General features: G+C 50.1%; 1 protein-coding gene across 1 annotated transcript in view; it reads left to right on the top strand.

Moving 5' to 3' along the window:
* Positions 1-13,652, top strand: part of srp72 (signal recognition particle 72) — a 92,824-nt gene that overhangs the window by 840 nt on the left and 78,332 nt on the right. Inside the window, exon 2 of the mRNA XM_038792997.1 lies at positions 355-503. Within this exon, the coding sequence (XP_038648925.1) occupies positions 355-503 (149 nt within the window). The remainder of the gene's footprint in view (positions 1-354; positions 504-13,652) is intronic.

The raw sequence follows: 13,652 nt of genomic DNA on the forward strand, positions 1-13,652 counted from the left end.
TTTCGTTTGGGGCAGGTGCAGAGGCTGGGGTAGAGGTTGGATTCAGGACTTTTGCCGGACAAGGCGTTTTGTGAGAAGGTGAGAATGGCGATTGGGAACAATGTGGAGCTTAATCAGAATGGGGAGTTGTCGGCGGCCTTGTTTTGGGAAGCTTTGAAGGCGGTGGTCCAGGGTGAGGTCATTTTGTTTAAGGTGCATAGGGAGAGGAGATGGAGGGAGGAACACTGGCGGCTGTTAGACGATATAGTCGAGGTGCATAGGAGATATTTGGTAGCCATGAAGAGGTCAGCAACACTTAATTATATTAAGGTGCTATATAATATAAGTTTATTTTGTATAAAATTATTTTGTAATTTCAGTTGTATAGATTGGAGCGCTATGAAGACTGCTTATCAGTTTATCGTGATTTAATTCGGAACTCCCAAGATGAATACGAAGAGGAAAGGAAGACCAACCTTTCGGCTGTTGTAGCAGCGTTAAGTACCTGGGAAAATTTGTTTCCTGTAAGTGACGATCTTTCTATTGAATGAATGGAGTGTATAACATTTGCATTTTATGTTGGCATGTCTTTTGAGGATAAAACAAGAGATTTATCGTGTGATAAATTTTCTTGCTTTAAGTTCCTACGTGAAGTGTTTTGTGATCTCTTGGATGGAAAAAACTGCAAATGTCTAAAATCTGAAATGAAAACAAAAAATGCTAGAAATGTGCAGACAACTTTTCATTTCCACACTGGATCTTGATGCACTCTTGGACTATCCGTCCTTTTTTCCCTCCTTCATCCATCTTACGTTGGGAGAGCAGCTCCAGTTCACAGGAGAGTATAGAATGGTACACCAGAGGCAGGCCTAAAAAGAGGCAACCTATAAATCTGTAATTATGGGCTGCCTGCATGCTATAATATTAAAAACAGTCAGCTATATACCAAACAAAGGAATGGTTGAGGACTCTGGGTTTGTACTCTGTAAGAGGGGGGATCTTATTGTAACTGACAGGATACTGCGAGGCCTGGATAGAGTGGATGTGGAGAGGATGTTTCCACTTGTAGGAAAAACTAGAAGCAGAGGACACAATCTCAGACTAAAGGGACGATCCTTTAAAACAGAGATGAAGAGGAATTTCTTCAGCCAGAGGATGGTGAATCTGTGGAACTCTGCCACAGAAGGCTGTGGAGGCCAAATCACTGAGTGTCTTTATGGCAGAGATAGACACCTTCTTGATTAATAAGGGGATCAGGGGTTATGGGGAGAAGGCAGGAGAATGGGGATGACAGAAATATCAGCCATGATTGAATGGCAGAGCAGACTCGATGGGCTGAGTGGCCTAATTCTGCTCCTATGTCTTATGGTCAAACAAAGCTTTGTAGACTTACCACATTCACTTGGGAATGGTGGTAGACAATGAACAAGTAATGGCAGTGGTGGGGTGGGAGGAGGAAGAGAAGGGTTTACGAACCAACTATCTTAAACCATGTAAGTGCAAGAAACAAGACTAAAGTGTTTGCAAGTGGTTGAATGATCCTATCTATCTAACTCCTCCCTCATCACAGATAGCAGTGCTCAACTAATTTCCCTGCACGTGGCACTGAGCTGCTGATGCACTGGACACATGGAACATGATAGGCCTTGACAACATCCTGCTTTATTGTACAAACCTGTGTCTATATACTAGCTATCCCTACTAGTGAAGCTATTCCAGTACAGTTATAACTTGTATCTATCCAACAAAGTACACAATTTCTCAGGTGTATCCTATGACGAAGACTAGGCTAATCTAGCCTAACAAATTATCAACTTGTTGACTTCCTCCCATTCATCACTATTGATGCCATCAAGTATCACCCACCAGAACTCTGTTCAGGGTTTTCCAGAAACATTTGGCTTAAGAGCCAATTGCAGCCATGATCAAGATATATCTTTTTTAAAGAATGTTTTTTATACCTGGTATATTTACAGATGTACATATTGAGAAACCAAAAAGAGATAAGAAAAATACTACATAACTAAAAAACCAAGGGATGGGAAAATAAAAAACTGGGAAAGTGTATATACATTGAAGCAATGGAGAGACAATTACGTTACACATGTCATTGGGGGTGGGCTTTCTCACCCCCCTTTTAAAAAAAAAATAAATTACATGCAGAACAAACAAAACAAAATTGGGTGGCGGGGTCGTTCCTTCCTCCTGCACTTTCTTACTCTCTGTTGCCCTGCTGTGTTCATTGTGGTCATTGTTGTTTCCTGTGCTCTGCTTCCAGTGTGTATTCCCTCCCCTCTGGCTCCCCTATATTATTCTTTGCCCCTGTCCTTCCTTCTTCCCTTTTTCCCCCCTCTCCCTTCCCTGCCCCTCTTTCCCCTCCCCTCCTCTCCCTTTCGATCTGGATATGGTTAATAAGGTAGTGCCAGGGGCGGCACGTGGCACAGAGGTTAGCGCTGCTGCATAAGGCGCTAAGGATCCGGGTTTGAATTCCGGATCTGGCACTGTCCGTGTGGAGTTTGCACATTCTCCTCGTGTCTGCCTGGGTTTCACCACCCACAACCCAAATATGTGCAGGTGAGGTGGATTGGCCACATTAAAGTGCCCCTTAATTGGAAAAAAGATAATTGGGTACTCTAAAAAGAATAAGATAGTGCTAGAAGGGACTGACCGTCAATGACGCCAGCATTGCTGGACCCTCTGCTACCAACATCTTGGGGGCCACTGTCGACCAAATGTTTAAGCACACCAACCATATCAAGATCTGGACAGGAGCTGGCTACTCAAGAACATAAAATATAAGGATGGGAGTAAGCTCTTCAAGCCTGATCTGCTAATCAACAAGATCATGGCTGATTTACTTTAACTCAACTGTCCTGCAGTGTCCCCATATCCATTAGTAGCCAAAGATTTATCAACTTTGATCTTCAAAATACTCATCTCTGAGCATTTATAACTCTCTTGGGTAGAGAATTTGAAAAATTCACAATCCTGTGAATAAAGATATTTTCCTCATCTCAGTACTGGATGGCTGACTCCTCATTCTAAGTAAGAAGTCAAATCCCATTGTAACAAAGGTTATCATTTTCTAAGTGCCCTAATAATAGATTCTAGCATTTTGCCTACTATTATTAGGCTGACTGGTCTTCAGTTCTGTTTCTCCGTTCTTAAATGACAGGGTTATGTTTGCTACTTGAAAGCCACTCTGGAAGATCAAAACTAATGTATTAAATGTGGTTAAAGTCCAACAGGTTTGTTCGAATCACTAGCTTTTGGAGCACTGCCCCTTCCTCAGGTGAATAACTATCCTGGCTGAGACAATTCACACCTCTTTAACCTGGGGTTATCCCTCTCTCTGGATCTGTAAAGACATGATTACCTGCAAATGCTCGCATTCAAAGCATTGTATTGCATCTCTGACTTTGTCTACATATATGTTTCTGGAACATACCTCTTCATTCACCTGAGGAAGGAGCAGTGCTCCGAAAGCTAGTGATTTGAAACGGTCTTCATTCTAAAACTGACCCTGTATTCTATATTTCCCAGCCAAGGAAAACATTTCTCGTTGTATTAAGACTCCTTGCCTCTTAAACTGAAATCCCATTGTAACAAAGGTTATCATTTTCTAAGTGCCCTAATAATAGATTCCAGTATTTTGCCTACTATTATTAGGCTGACTGGTCTTCAGTTCTGTTTCTCCGTTCTTAAATGACAGGGTTATGTTTGCTACTTGAAAGCTACTCTGGAAGATCAAAACTAATGCAGCCACGCATGGTGAGTGGCTCAACCTGGTTCAGGTCTACGGGGACCTGGGTGCCCTTGTTCATGTGCCAGAGAAAGCTATCATGCTGGTGCAGTCAGCAATTACGAAGGTAAAAGGTATGTTGCCTTTTATCACAAAAGGATTTGAGTACAGGCATGAAGATAGAACATCGAACATTACAGCGCAGTACAGGCCCTTCGGCCCTCGATGTTGCGCCGACCTGTGAAACCCCTCTAAAGCCCATCTACACTATTCCCTTATCGTCCATATGCCTATCCAATGACCATTTGAATGCCCTTAGTGTTGGGGAGTCCACTACTGTTGCAGGCAGGGCATTCCACGCCCTTACTACTCTCTGAGTAAAGAACCTACCTCTGACATCTGTCCTATATCTATCTCCCCATAACTTAAAGCTTTGTCCCCTCGTGCTGGACATCGCCATCCGAGGAAAAAGGCTCTCAATGTCCACCCTATCTAATCCTCTGATCATCTTGTATGCCTCAATTAAGTCACCTCTTAACCTTCTCTTTAACGAAAACAGCCTCAAGTCCTTCAGCCTTTCCTCATAAGATCTCTCCCCCCCCCCCCCCCCCCCCCCCCCCCCCCCCGGGTTGCTGCTGCTGTCGGCCTCTTTTCCTACCGTTCCGCCAGGAAGTCCAGAAAAGGCTGCCACCGCCTGAAAAATCCTTGTACGGATCCCCTCAGGGCAAATTTCACCCGCTCCAATTTGATGAACCCTGCCATATCATTGATCCAGGCCTCCACGCTTGGGGGCCTCGCATCCTTCCATTGGAGCAAGATCCTCCGCCGGGCTACTAGGGACACAAAGGCCAGGACCCCGGCCTCTATCGCCTCCTGCACTCCCGGCTCCACTGCAACCCCAAAAATTGCGAGTCCCCAGCCTGGCTCGACCCTGGATCCCACCACCCTCGACACCGTCCTTGCTACCCCCTTCCAAAACTCCCCCAGCGCTGGGCATGCCCAAAACATATGGGCGTGGTTCGCTGGGCTCCCCGAGCACCTAGCACACCTGTCTTCGCCCCCGAAAAACCTACTCATCCTCGTCCCAGTCATGTGGGCCCTATGCAGCACCTTGAACTGTATGAGGCTAAGCCTCGCACAGGAAGAGGAGGAATTCACTCTCTCCAGGGCATCCGCCCACGTCCCCTCCTCAATCTCCTCCCCCAGCTCCTCTTCCCACTTCCCCCAGCTCCTCTTCCCACGTCCCCTTCAGTTCCTCCACCGAGGCCTCGTCTACCTCCTGCATTACCCGGTATATGTCCGAGATCCTCCCTCCTCCGACCCACACCCCCGAGAGCACCCTATCCCGCACCCCTCGCGGCGGCAGCAAGGGGAACCCCTCCACCTGCTGCCTGAAAAACGCCCTCACCTGCATGTACCTAAACATGTTCCCCGGGGGGAGCCCAAACTTCCCCTCCAACTCCCCCAAGCTCGCGAGCCTCCCCTCCACAAACAGGTCCCTCAACCTCCTAACCCCTGCCCTGTGCCAGCCCAGAAATCCGCCATCAATCCTCCCTGGGACAAACCGATGGTTCCCCCATATCGGGGCCTCCATTGAGCCCCCCCATTTCTCCCCTGTGCCGACTCCATTGCCCCCAAATTTTGAGGGTAGCCGCCACCACCGGGCTTGTGGTATACCTCGTTGGAGGGAGCGGCAACGGCGCCGTTACTAGCGCTTCCAGGCTCGTGCCCACACAAGACGCCGCCTCCATCCTCTTCCACGCTGCCCCCTCCTCGCCCACTTACGCACCATCGCTGCGTTGGCCGCCCAGTAGTACCCACAGAGGTTGGGCAACGCCAGCCCCCCCCCATCCCTACCTCGCTCCAGGAACACTCTTCGAACCCTCGGAGTCCCATGCGCCCACACAAATCCCGTGATACTGCTGTTGACCCTCCTGAAAAAGGCCTTCAGGATAAGGATGGGGAGGCACTGGAACAAGAACAAAAACCTTGGGAGCACCGTCATCTTGACGGACTGCACCCTCCCCGCCAGTGACAGCGGTGACATATCCCATCTCTTAAACTCCTCCTCCATCTGCTCCACCAATCTTGTGAGGTTGAGCTTGTGCAGGACCCCCCAGCTCCCCGCCACCTGGACCCCTAGGTACCTAAAGCTCTTCCCTGCCTGCTTCAATGGGAGCCTACCAATCCCCTCCTCTTGATCCCCCGGATGCACCACAAACACCTCACTCTTGCCCAGGTTCAGCTTATACCCCGAGAAACCCCCGAATTCCCCAAGAATCCTCATCACCTCCGGAATCCCCCCCCACCGGGTCCGCCACATATAGCAAGAGGTCGTCAGCGTATAGCAACACTCGATGCTCCTCCCCACCCTGCACCAGGCCCCTCCAGTTCCCTGACTCCCTCAGTGCCATGGCCAGGGGCTCAATCGCCAACGCGAAGAGCAAGGGGGACAGGGGGCACCCCTGTCTCGTCCCCCGATGCAGCCGAAAGTACTCCGACCTCCTATTCGTGGCTACACTTGCCATCGGGGCCTCGTAGAGCAGCCTCACCCACCGGATAAACCCCTCCCCAAACCCAAACCTCTCCAACACCTCCCACAAGTACTCCCACTCAACCCTATCGAAGGCCTTCTCCGCGTCCAACGCCACCACTATCTCCGCCTCCCCTTCCACCGCCGGCATCATAATGACATTGAGGAGTCTTCGCACATTTGTGTTCAGCTGCCTTCCCTTCACAAACCCCGTCTGGTCCTCATGTATGACCCCTGGCACACAATCCTCTATTCTAGTGGCCAGGATCTTTGCCAGCAGCTTAGCATCAGCGTTCAACAGCGAAATCGGCCTATATGATCCACACTGCAGAGGGTCCTTGTCCCGCTTCAGGATCAAGGAAATCAGCGCCCGTGACATAGTTGGGGGCAGAGCCCCCCCTCCCTTGCCTCGTTGAAGGTCCGGACCAACAGGGGGCCCAACAGGTCCAAATACTTTTTATAGAATTCAGCCGGAAACCCGTCCGGCCCCGGCGCCTTCCCCGACTACATGCTCCCTATCCCTTTGACCACCTCCTCCAACTCGATGGGCGCCCCTAGTCCCTCCACCTGCTCCTCTTCCACCCTCGGGAATCGCAACTTGTCCAGGAAGCGCCCCATTCCACCCTCCTCCACCGGGGGTTCAGACCGGTACAGTTCCCCATAGAAGTCCCTGAAGACCCCATTGACCTCTACCCCCCTACGCACCACCTTCCCAGCTCTATCCGTCACTCCCCCAATCTCCCTAGCCGCGTCTCGCTTCCGGAGCTGGTGCGCCAGCATCCTGCTCGCCTTCTCCCCGTGTTCGTACACCGCCCCCTGTGCTTTCCTCCACTGGGCTTCTGCCCTTCTGGTCGTCAGTAGGTCAAATCTGGCCTGAAGGCTACGCTTCTCCCCCAGCAATCCCTCCTCTGGGGCCTCCGCATATCTCCTATCCACCTGCACCATCTCCCCTATCAGTCTTTCCCTTTCCCTCTGCTCCCCCCTCTCCCTATGGGTTCAGATGGAGATCAATTCCCCCCTCATCACCGCCTTCAATGCCTCCCAGACCGTCCCCACCCGAACCTCCCCGTTATCATTGGCCTCGAGGTATCTCTCAATACACCCCCGGACCCTCCCGGCCACCTCCTCATCTGCCAGCAGCCCCACCTCCATGCGCCAGAGCGGACGTTGGTCCCTCTCTTTCCCCCAGCCCGAGGTCCATCCATTGCGGGGCATGATCCGAAATGGCAATGGCGGAGTATTCCACTTCCTCCACCCTCGACACCAGCCCCCTGCTCAGGACAAAAAAATTAATCCTTGAGTAGGCCTTATGTACATGGGAGAAAAATGAGTATTCCCTGGCCCTTGGCCTCGCAAACCTCCAAGGGTCCACCCCACCCATCTGGTCCATAAATCCCCTCAACACCTTAGCCGCCGCCGACCTCCTGCCCGTCCGGGACTTGGATCGATCCAATGGGGGATCCAGTACTGTGTTAAAATCTCCCCCCATGATCAGGCCCCCCGCCTCCAGGTCCTGAATGCGGCCCAACATACGCTGCATGAACCCCGCATCGTCCCAATTTGGGGCATAAACATTCACCAACACTACCCGCTCCCCCTGCAGCTTGCCACTCACCATCACGTACCTCCCGCCACTGTCAGCCACCACCTTCAACGCCTCAAACGACACCTTCTTCCCCACCAGGATCGCCACCCCCTTACTCCTCTCATCCAGCCCTGAATGGAATACTTAGCCGGCCCACCCCTTTCTCAGCCGGACCTGGTCCACCACTCTCAGGTGTGTCTCCTGGAGCATGGCCACATCCGCCTTCAGTCCCTTCAGGTGCGCAACTACTCGGGACCTTTTGACCGGCCCATTCAGCCCCCTCACATTCCAGGTTATCAGCCGGATCCGAGGGCTCCCTGCCCCCTTCCCCTGCCGATTAGCCATACCCCATCCCTTGCCCACCCCCGGCCAGCGTCCCACGCTCTGCTAGTTCCCCACGGCGGCAACCCCCCCCTTCCAGCACCCCCTGCATCCTCCAGCTCCTTCCTGACCGTTTCAGCATCAACCCGGCCCCCCCCCCCCCGCTAGGACCCCTCCTAACTGCACCCCCCCTCTACAACACTCCCGTGAGCCAGCTATCTTCTGCTGACCCCGGCGGCTCCCGCCCTACCTTCCGCTCCTCCCAACGTGGGACTGCCCCTCCTCCATTGTGCCCATCAACCAGTCCACCCTCCCCCGCTCCTGCGCGGGAAAAGAAAAAAAAAACCCCGCCCCCTCCCTCTCCCAGCGCGGGAACCCCGCAGAAAGCCCGCGCTTTCGCCCTGCCGGGCCCCACCTCCTCCAGGGCCACTCCCATTGTCAGTCCCCCCCACCAGCTCCCCGAACACCCCGTTTACCCCTCAGTCCGAACCCGTCCACCCAACTCCTGCTTGAAAACCCATTTAAAAAAAAAACCACCCGTACGACATCACCCCATCCACCCTAAGGCCACCCCACATCTTACCCTAAACCCCGCAAATACACATACAGTATAAATAAATACAGTATTCTACAGCATCCCCCCCCTCCGTGGGACCCTCAGTTTGAGTCCAGTTTCTCGGCTTGCACGAAGGCCCACGCCTCCTCCGGGGACTCAAAGTAGTGGTGTTGATCCTTATAGGTGACCCACAGACGCGCCGGCTGCAGCATTCCAAACTTCACCTTCCGTCTGTGGAGCACCGCCTTCGTCCGGTTAAACCCGGCCCTCCGCCTCGCCACTTCCGCACTCCAGTCCTGGAAGATCCGCACTTCCGTGTTCTCCCATTTGCTGCTCCGCTCCTTCTTGGCCCACCGGAGCACACACTCACGATCCACGAACCGGTGGAACCGCACCAACACCGCCCGCGGCGGCTCGTTCGGCTTGGGCCCCCTAGCCAGAATTCTGTGGGCCCCCTCCAACTCCAGGGGCCCCTGGAAGGACCAAGCCCCCATCAGCGAGTTCAGCATCACCACCACATAGGCCGCTAGGTCCGACCCCTCCAGCCCCTCCGTGAGGCCCAGGATCCGTAAATTCTTCCTCCTCGACCGGTTGTCCAACTCCTCGAACCGCTCCTGCCATCTTTTATGGAGCGCCTCGTGCACCTCCACCTTCCCCACCACGGCCGCGACCTCGTCCTCCCTTTCGGCGGCCTGCTGCTGCAGCTCCCGGATCGCAGCCCTCTGGGCTGTCTGGGTCTCCATCAGTTCCCTGTTGGTTACCTTGATGGACTCCAGCAGCTCCACTTTCAAATCCTGGAAGCAGCGCAGCAGAGTCGTCTGCTGCTCCTGGAACCACTTCTTCAGCTCCTCGAAACTTTCGCCGGCCGCCATTTTGTCCTTCGGGTCCCGATTTTTTCTAAGTGTTTTTTCTCCCGATTCTCTCCCTGCCCCGCTCCTGGTCTGCACCATGGGGCCACTGGGGCGACTCCTGGCCTCTTCCCCCGTCGGGATTTGCCTCCTCAGGTCCGTTGGGGGCCTTTAAAAAAGCCCGAAGTCCGTTGATATCGGGAGCCGCCGAACGTGCGGCTCAGCTGTTCATTGCCGTTACCGGAAGTCTCACACCGTACGCCTTCTTAACAATCCTCTCAACCTAGGTGGCAACATTCAGGGATCTATGGACATGGACACCGAGATCTCTCTGCTCATCCACACTACCAAGAATCTTACCATTAGCCCAGTACTCTGTCTTCCTGTTATTCCTTCCAAAATGAATCACCTCACACTTTTCTGCATTAAACTCCGTTTGCCACCTGTCAGCCCAGCTCTGCAGCTTATCTATGTCCCTCTGTAACATGTAACATCCTTCTGCACTGTCCACAACTCCACCGACTTTAGTGTCATCTGCAAATTTACTCACCCATCCTTCTACGCCCTCCTCCAGGTCATTTATAAAAATGACAAACAGCAGTGGCCCCAAAACAGATCCTTGTGGTACACCACTAGTAACTGGACACCAGTCTGAACATTTCCCATCAACCACCACCCTTTGTCTTCTATCAGCTAGTCAATTTCTGATCCAAACTGCTAAATCACCCTGAATCCCATGCTTCTGTATTTTCTGTAGTAGCCTATCGTGGGGAACCTTATCAAATGCTTTACTGAAATCCATATACACCACATCAACTGCTTTACCCTCATCCACCTGTTTGGTCACCTTCTCAAATAACTCAATAAGGTTTGTGAGGCACGACCTACCCTTCACAAAACCGTGTTGACTATCTCTAATCAAATTATTCCTTTCCAGATGATTATACATCCTATCTCTTATAAACCTTTCCAAGACTTTTCCCAGAACAGAAGTAAGGCTCACTGGTCTATAGTTACCGGAGTTATCTCTACTCCCCTTCTTGAACAAGGGGACAACATTTGCTATCCTCCAGTCTTCTGGCACTATTCCTGTAGACAAAGATGACTTAAAGATCAAAGCCAAAGGCTCAGCAATCTCCTCCCTAGCTTCCCAGATAATCCTAGGATAAATCCCATCCGGCCCAGGGGACTTATCTATTTTCACACTTTCCAGAATCGCTAAAACCTCCTCCTTATGAACCTCAAGCCCTTCTCGTCCAGTATCTCAGTATTCTCCTCGACAACACTGTCTTTTTCCTGTGTGAACACGGACGAAAAATACTCATTTAGCACCTCTCCTATCTCCTCGGACTCCACGCACAACTTCCCACTACTGTACTTGACTGGCCCTACTCTTACCCTAATCATTCTTTTATTCCTGACATATCTATAGAAAGCTTTAGGGTTATCCTTGATCCTACCTGCCAAATACTTCTCATGTCCTCTCCTTGCTCTTCTTAGCTCTCTCTTTAGAGCCTTCCTAGCTAACTTGTAACTCTCAAGCTCCCTAACTGAACCTTCACGTCTCATCTTTACATAAGCCTCCTTCTTCCTCTGGACAAGTGTTTCAACTGCTTTAGTAAACCATGGTTCCCTCGCTCGGCCACTTCCTCCCTGCCTAACAGGTACATACTTATCAAGGACACGCAGTAGCTGTTCCTTAAACATGCTCCACATTTCCATTGTGCCCATCCCCTGCAGTGTTCCTCTCCAACCGATGCATCCAAAGTCTTGCCTCATCGCATCATAATTGCCTTTCCCCCAGATATGACTCTTGCCTTGCGGTATATACCTATCCCTTTCCATCACTAAAGTAAACGTAATCGAATTGTGGTCACTATCACCAAAGTGCTCACCTACCTTCAAATCTGACACCTGTCCTGATTCATTACCCAGTACCAAATCCAATACGGCCTCGCCTCTCGTTGGCCTATCTACATACTGCGTCAGGAAACCCTCCTGCACACACTGGACAAAAACGGACCCATCCAAAGTACTCAAATTGTAGTGTTTCCAGTCAATATTTGGAAAGTTAAAGTCCCCCATAACAACTACCCTGTTACTTTCGCTCCTATCCAGAATCATCTTTGCAATCCTTTCTTCTACATCTCTGGAACTTTTCGGAGGCCTATAGAAAAGCCCTAACAGGGTGACCTCTCCTTTCCTGTTTCTTAACTCAGCCCATACTACCTCAGTATTCGAGTCCTCATCAAATGTCCTCTCAGCCACCGTAATACTGTCCTTGCTAACAATGCCACCACTCCCCCTCTCTTACCACCTTCCCTGAGCTTGCTGAAATATCTAAACCCCGGCAAGATATCTTTCTTCAATTGTATAGAATCTTGGTTAGACTGCATCTGGGGTATTGTGTGCAGTTTTGGTTCCGTTACCAAAGGGAGGATATACTTGCCGTAGTGGGAGTGCAGCAGACTAATTCCTGGGATGGTGGGACAGTCCTATGATGAGAGATTGAGGAGACTGGGCCTATATTCCCTTGAGTTTAATTCATGTATTTCTCAAGAGTCCCCTTAAATGTCACTATCGTCCCTGCTTCCACCACCTCCTCCGGCAGCGAGTTCCAGGCACCCACTACCCTCTGTGTAAAAAAGCTTACCTCGTACATCTCTCAACCTTACCCCTCGCACCTTGAACCTATGTCGCCCAGTAATTGACCCCTCTACCCTGGGGAAAAAGTCTCTGACTATCCACTCTGTCTATGCCCCATATAATTTTGTTGACCTCTATCAGGTTGCCCCTCAACCTCCGTCGTTCCAGTGAGAACATATCGAGTTTATTCAACCTCTCCTCATAACTAATGCCCTCCATACCCGGCAACATCCTGGTAAATCTCTTCTGCACCCCCTCTAAAGCTTCCACATCCTTCTGGTAGTGTGGCGACCAGAATTGAACACTATACTCCAAGTGTGGCCTAACTAAGGTTCTATACAGCTGCAACATGACTTGCCAATTTTTATACTCAATGCCCCGGCCAATGAAGGCAAGCATGCCATATGCCTTCTTGACTACCTTCTCTACCTGTGTTGCCCCTTTCAGTGGCCTGTGGACCTGTACACCTAGATCTCTCTGACTGTCAATACTCTTGAGGGTTCTACCATTCACTGTATATTCCCTACTTGCATTAGACCTTCCAAAATGCATTACCTGAGGAATTACTTCATTCTAAAGTGCAGTGAATCTTTGGAATTCTCTACCTCAGAGGGCTGTGGAAGCTCAGCCATTAAGTATGTTCAAGACCGAGATTGATAGATTTTTAGATACTAATGATATCAAACAAATATGATCCGAATGTAGTACTCAGCACCTGCAAAGTCAACGTTTCCTTGTGTGTGTTCAGGTTGTCTGCACAACTTGTCAAGCTAGACAATACGCTCGCTATATATCTTTAATCAGTTATCCAACTTGCTTTATTTTATGGTTGAGGAGAAGATACCCAAGTATCTAGTTCCTTCGAGTCTGGTTTCCCAATTGATAAAAGCAGAATGGTGTAAAACTGGTCATGTTTAAAACATATGCTGGAATTGTGAAATGGATTATTGCTATTATCATTGTATGAAGAGCCATCTTTATGAGCTACACTTTTCAAGCACACAGTTTCTCATTTGTGCTGCAAAGCATATTTTTCCAAATTTCTTTGCCCGCAGCAAGCATCAGAATTAAATGTGATTGACAGTTGCCCTCTACTGTAGCTTATTGCTCCATTTACATCAAAGAACAAAAGAGGGTTACTGAACATCTTTGGTCAGTGTCAATTAGACTGAAGATTGTTTTTAATGAAAAGACTTGTGTCCAAAATAATCGGCAATACTGAGGAGTGTAAATTGGGATTGTTTCCATTTCTGACTGTTTGATTGGCTGTCTTTATGTATGGGATTATGCTGCTCACAATGTCTTGCAAGCAAACAGATGAGTTCCTCAAAGTATGCAGTCATTGAAAATGAAAAAGCTTGGAAAACTTGACTATTCTAGTCCAATGTCGAGTGCAGTCTCAAACTAATAATAATAATCTTTATTAGTATCACAATTGGCTT

This window comes from Scyliorhinus canicula, chromosome 3 (genome assembly GCF_902713615.1).
Source record: "Scyliorhinus canicula chromosome 3, sScyCan1.1, whole genome shotgun sequence".
Taxonomy (NCBI): domain Eukaryota; kingdom Metazoa; phylum Chordata; class Chondrichthyes; order Carcharhiniformes; family Scyliorhinidae; genus Scyliorhinus; species Scyliorhinus canicula.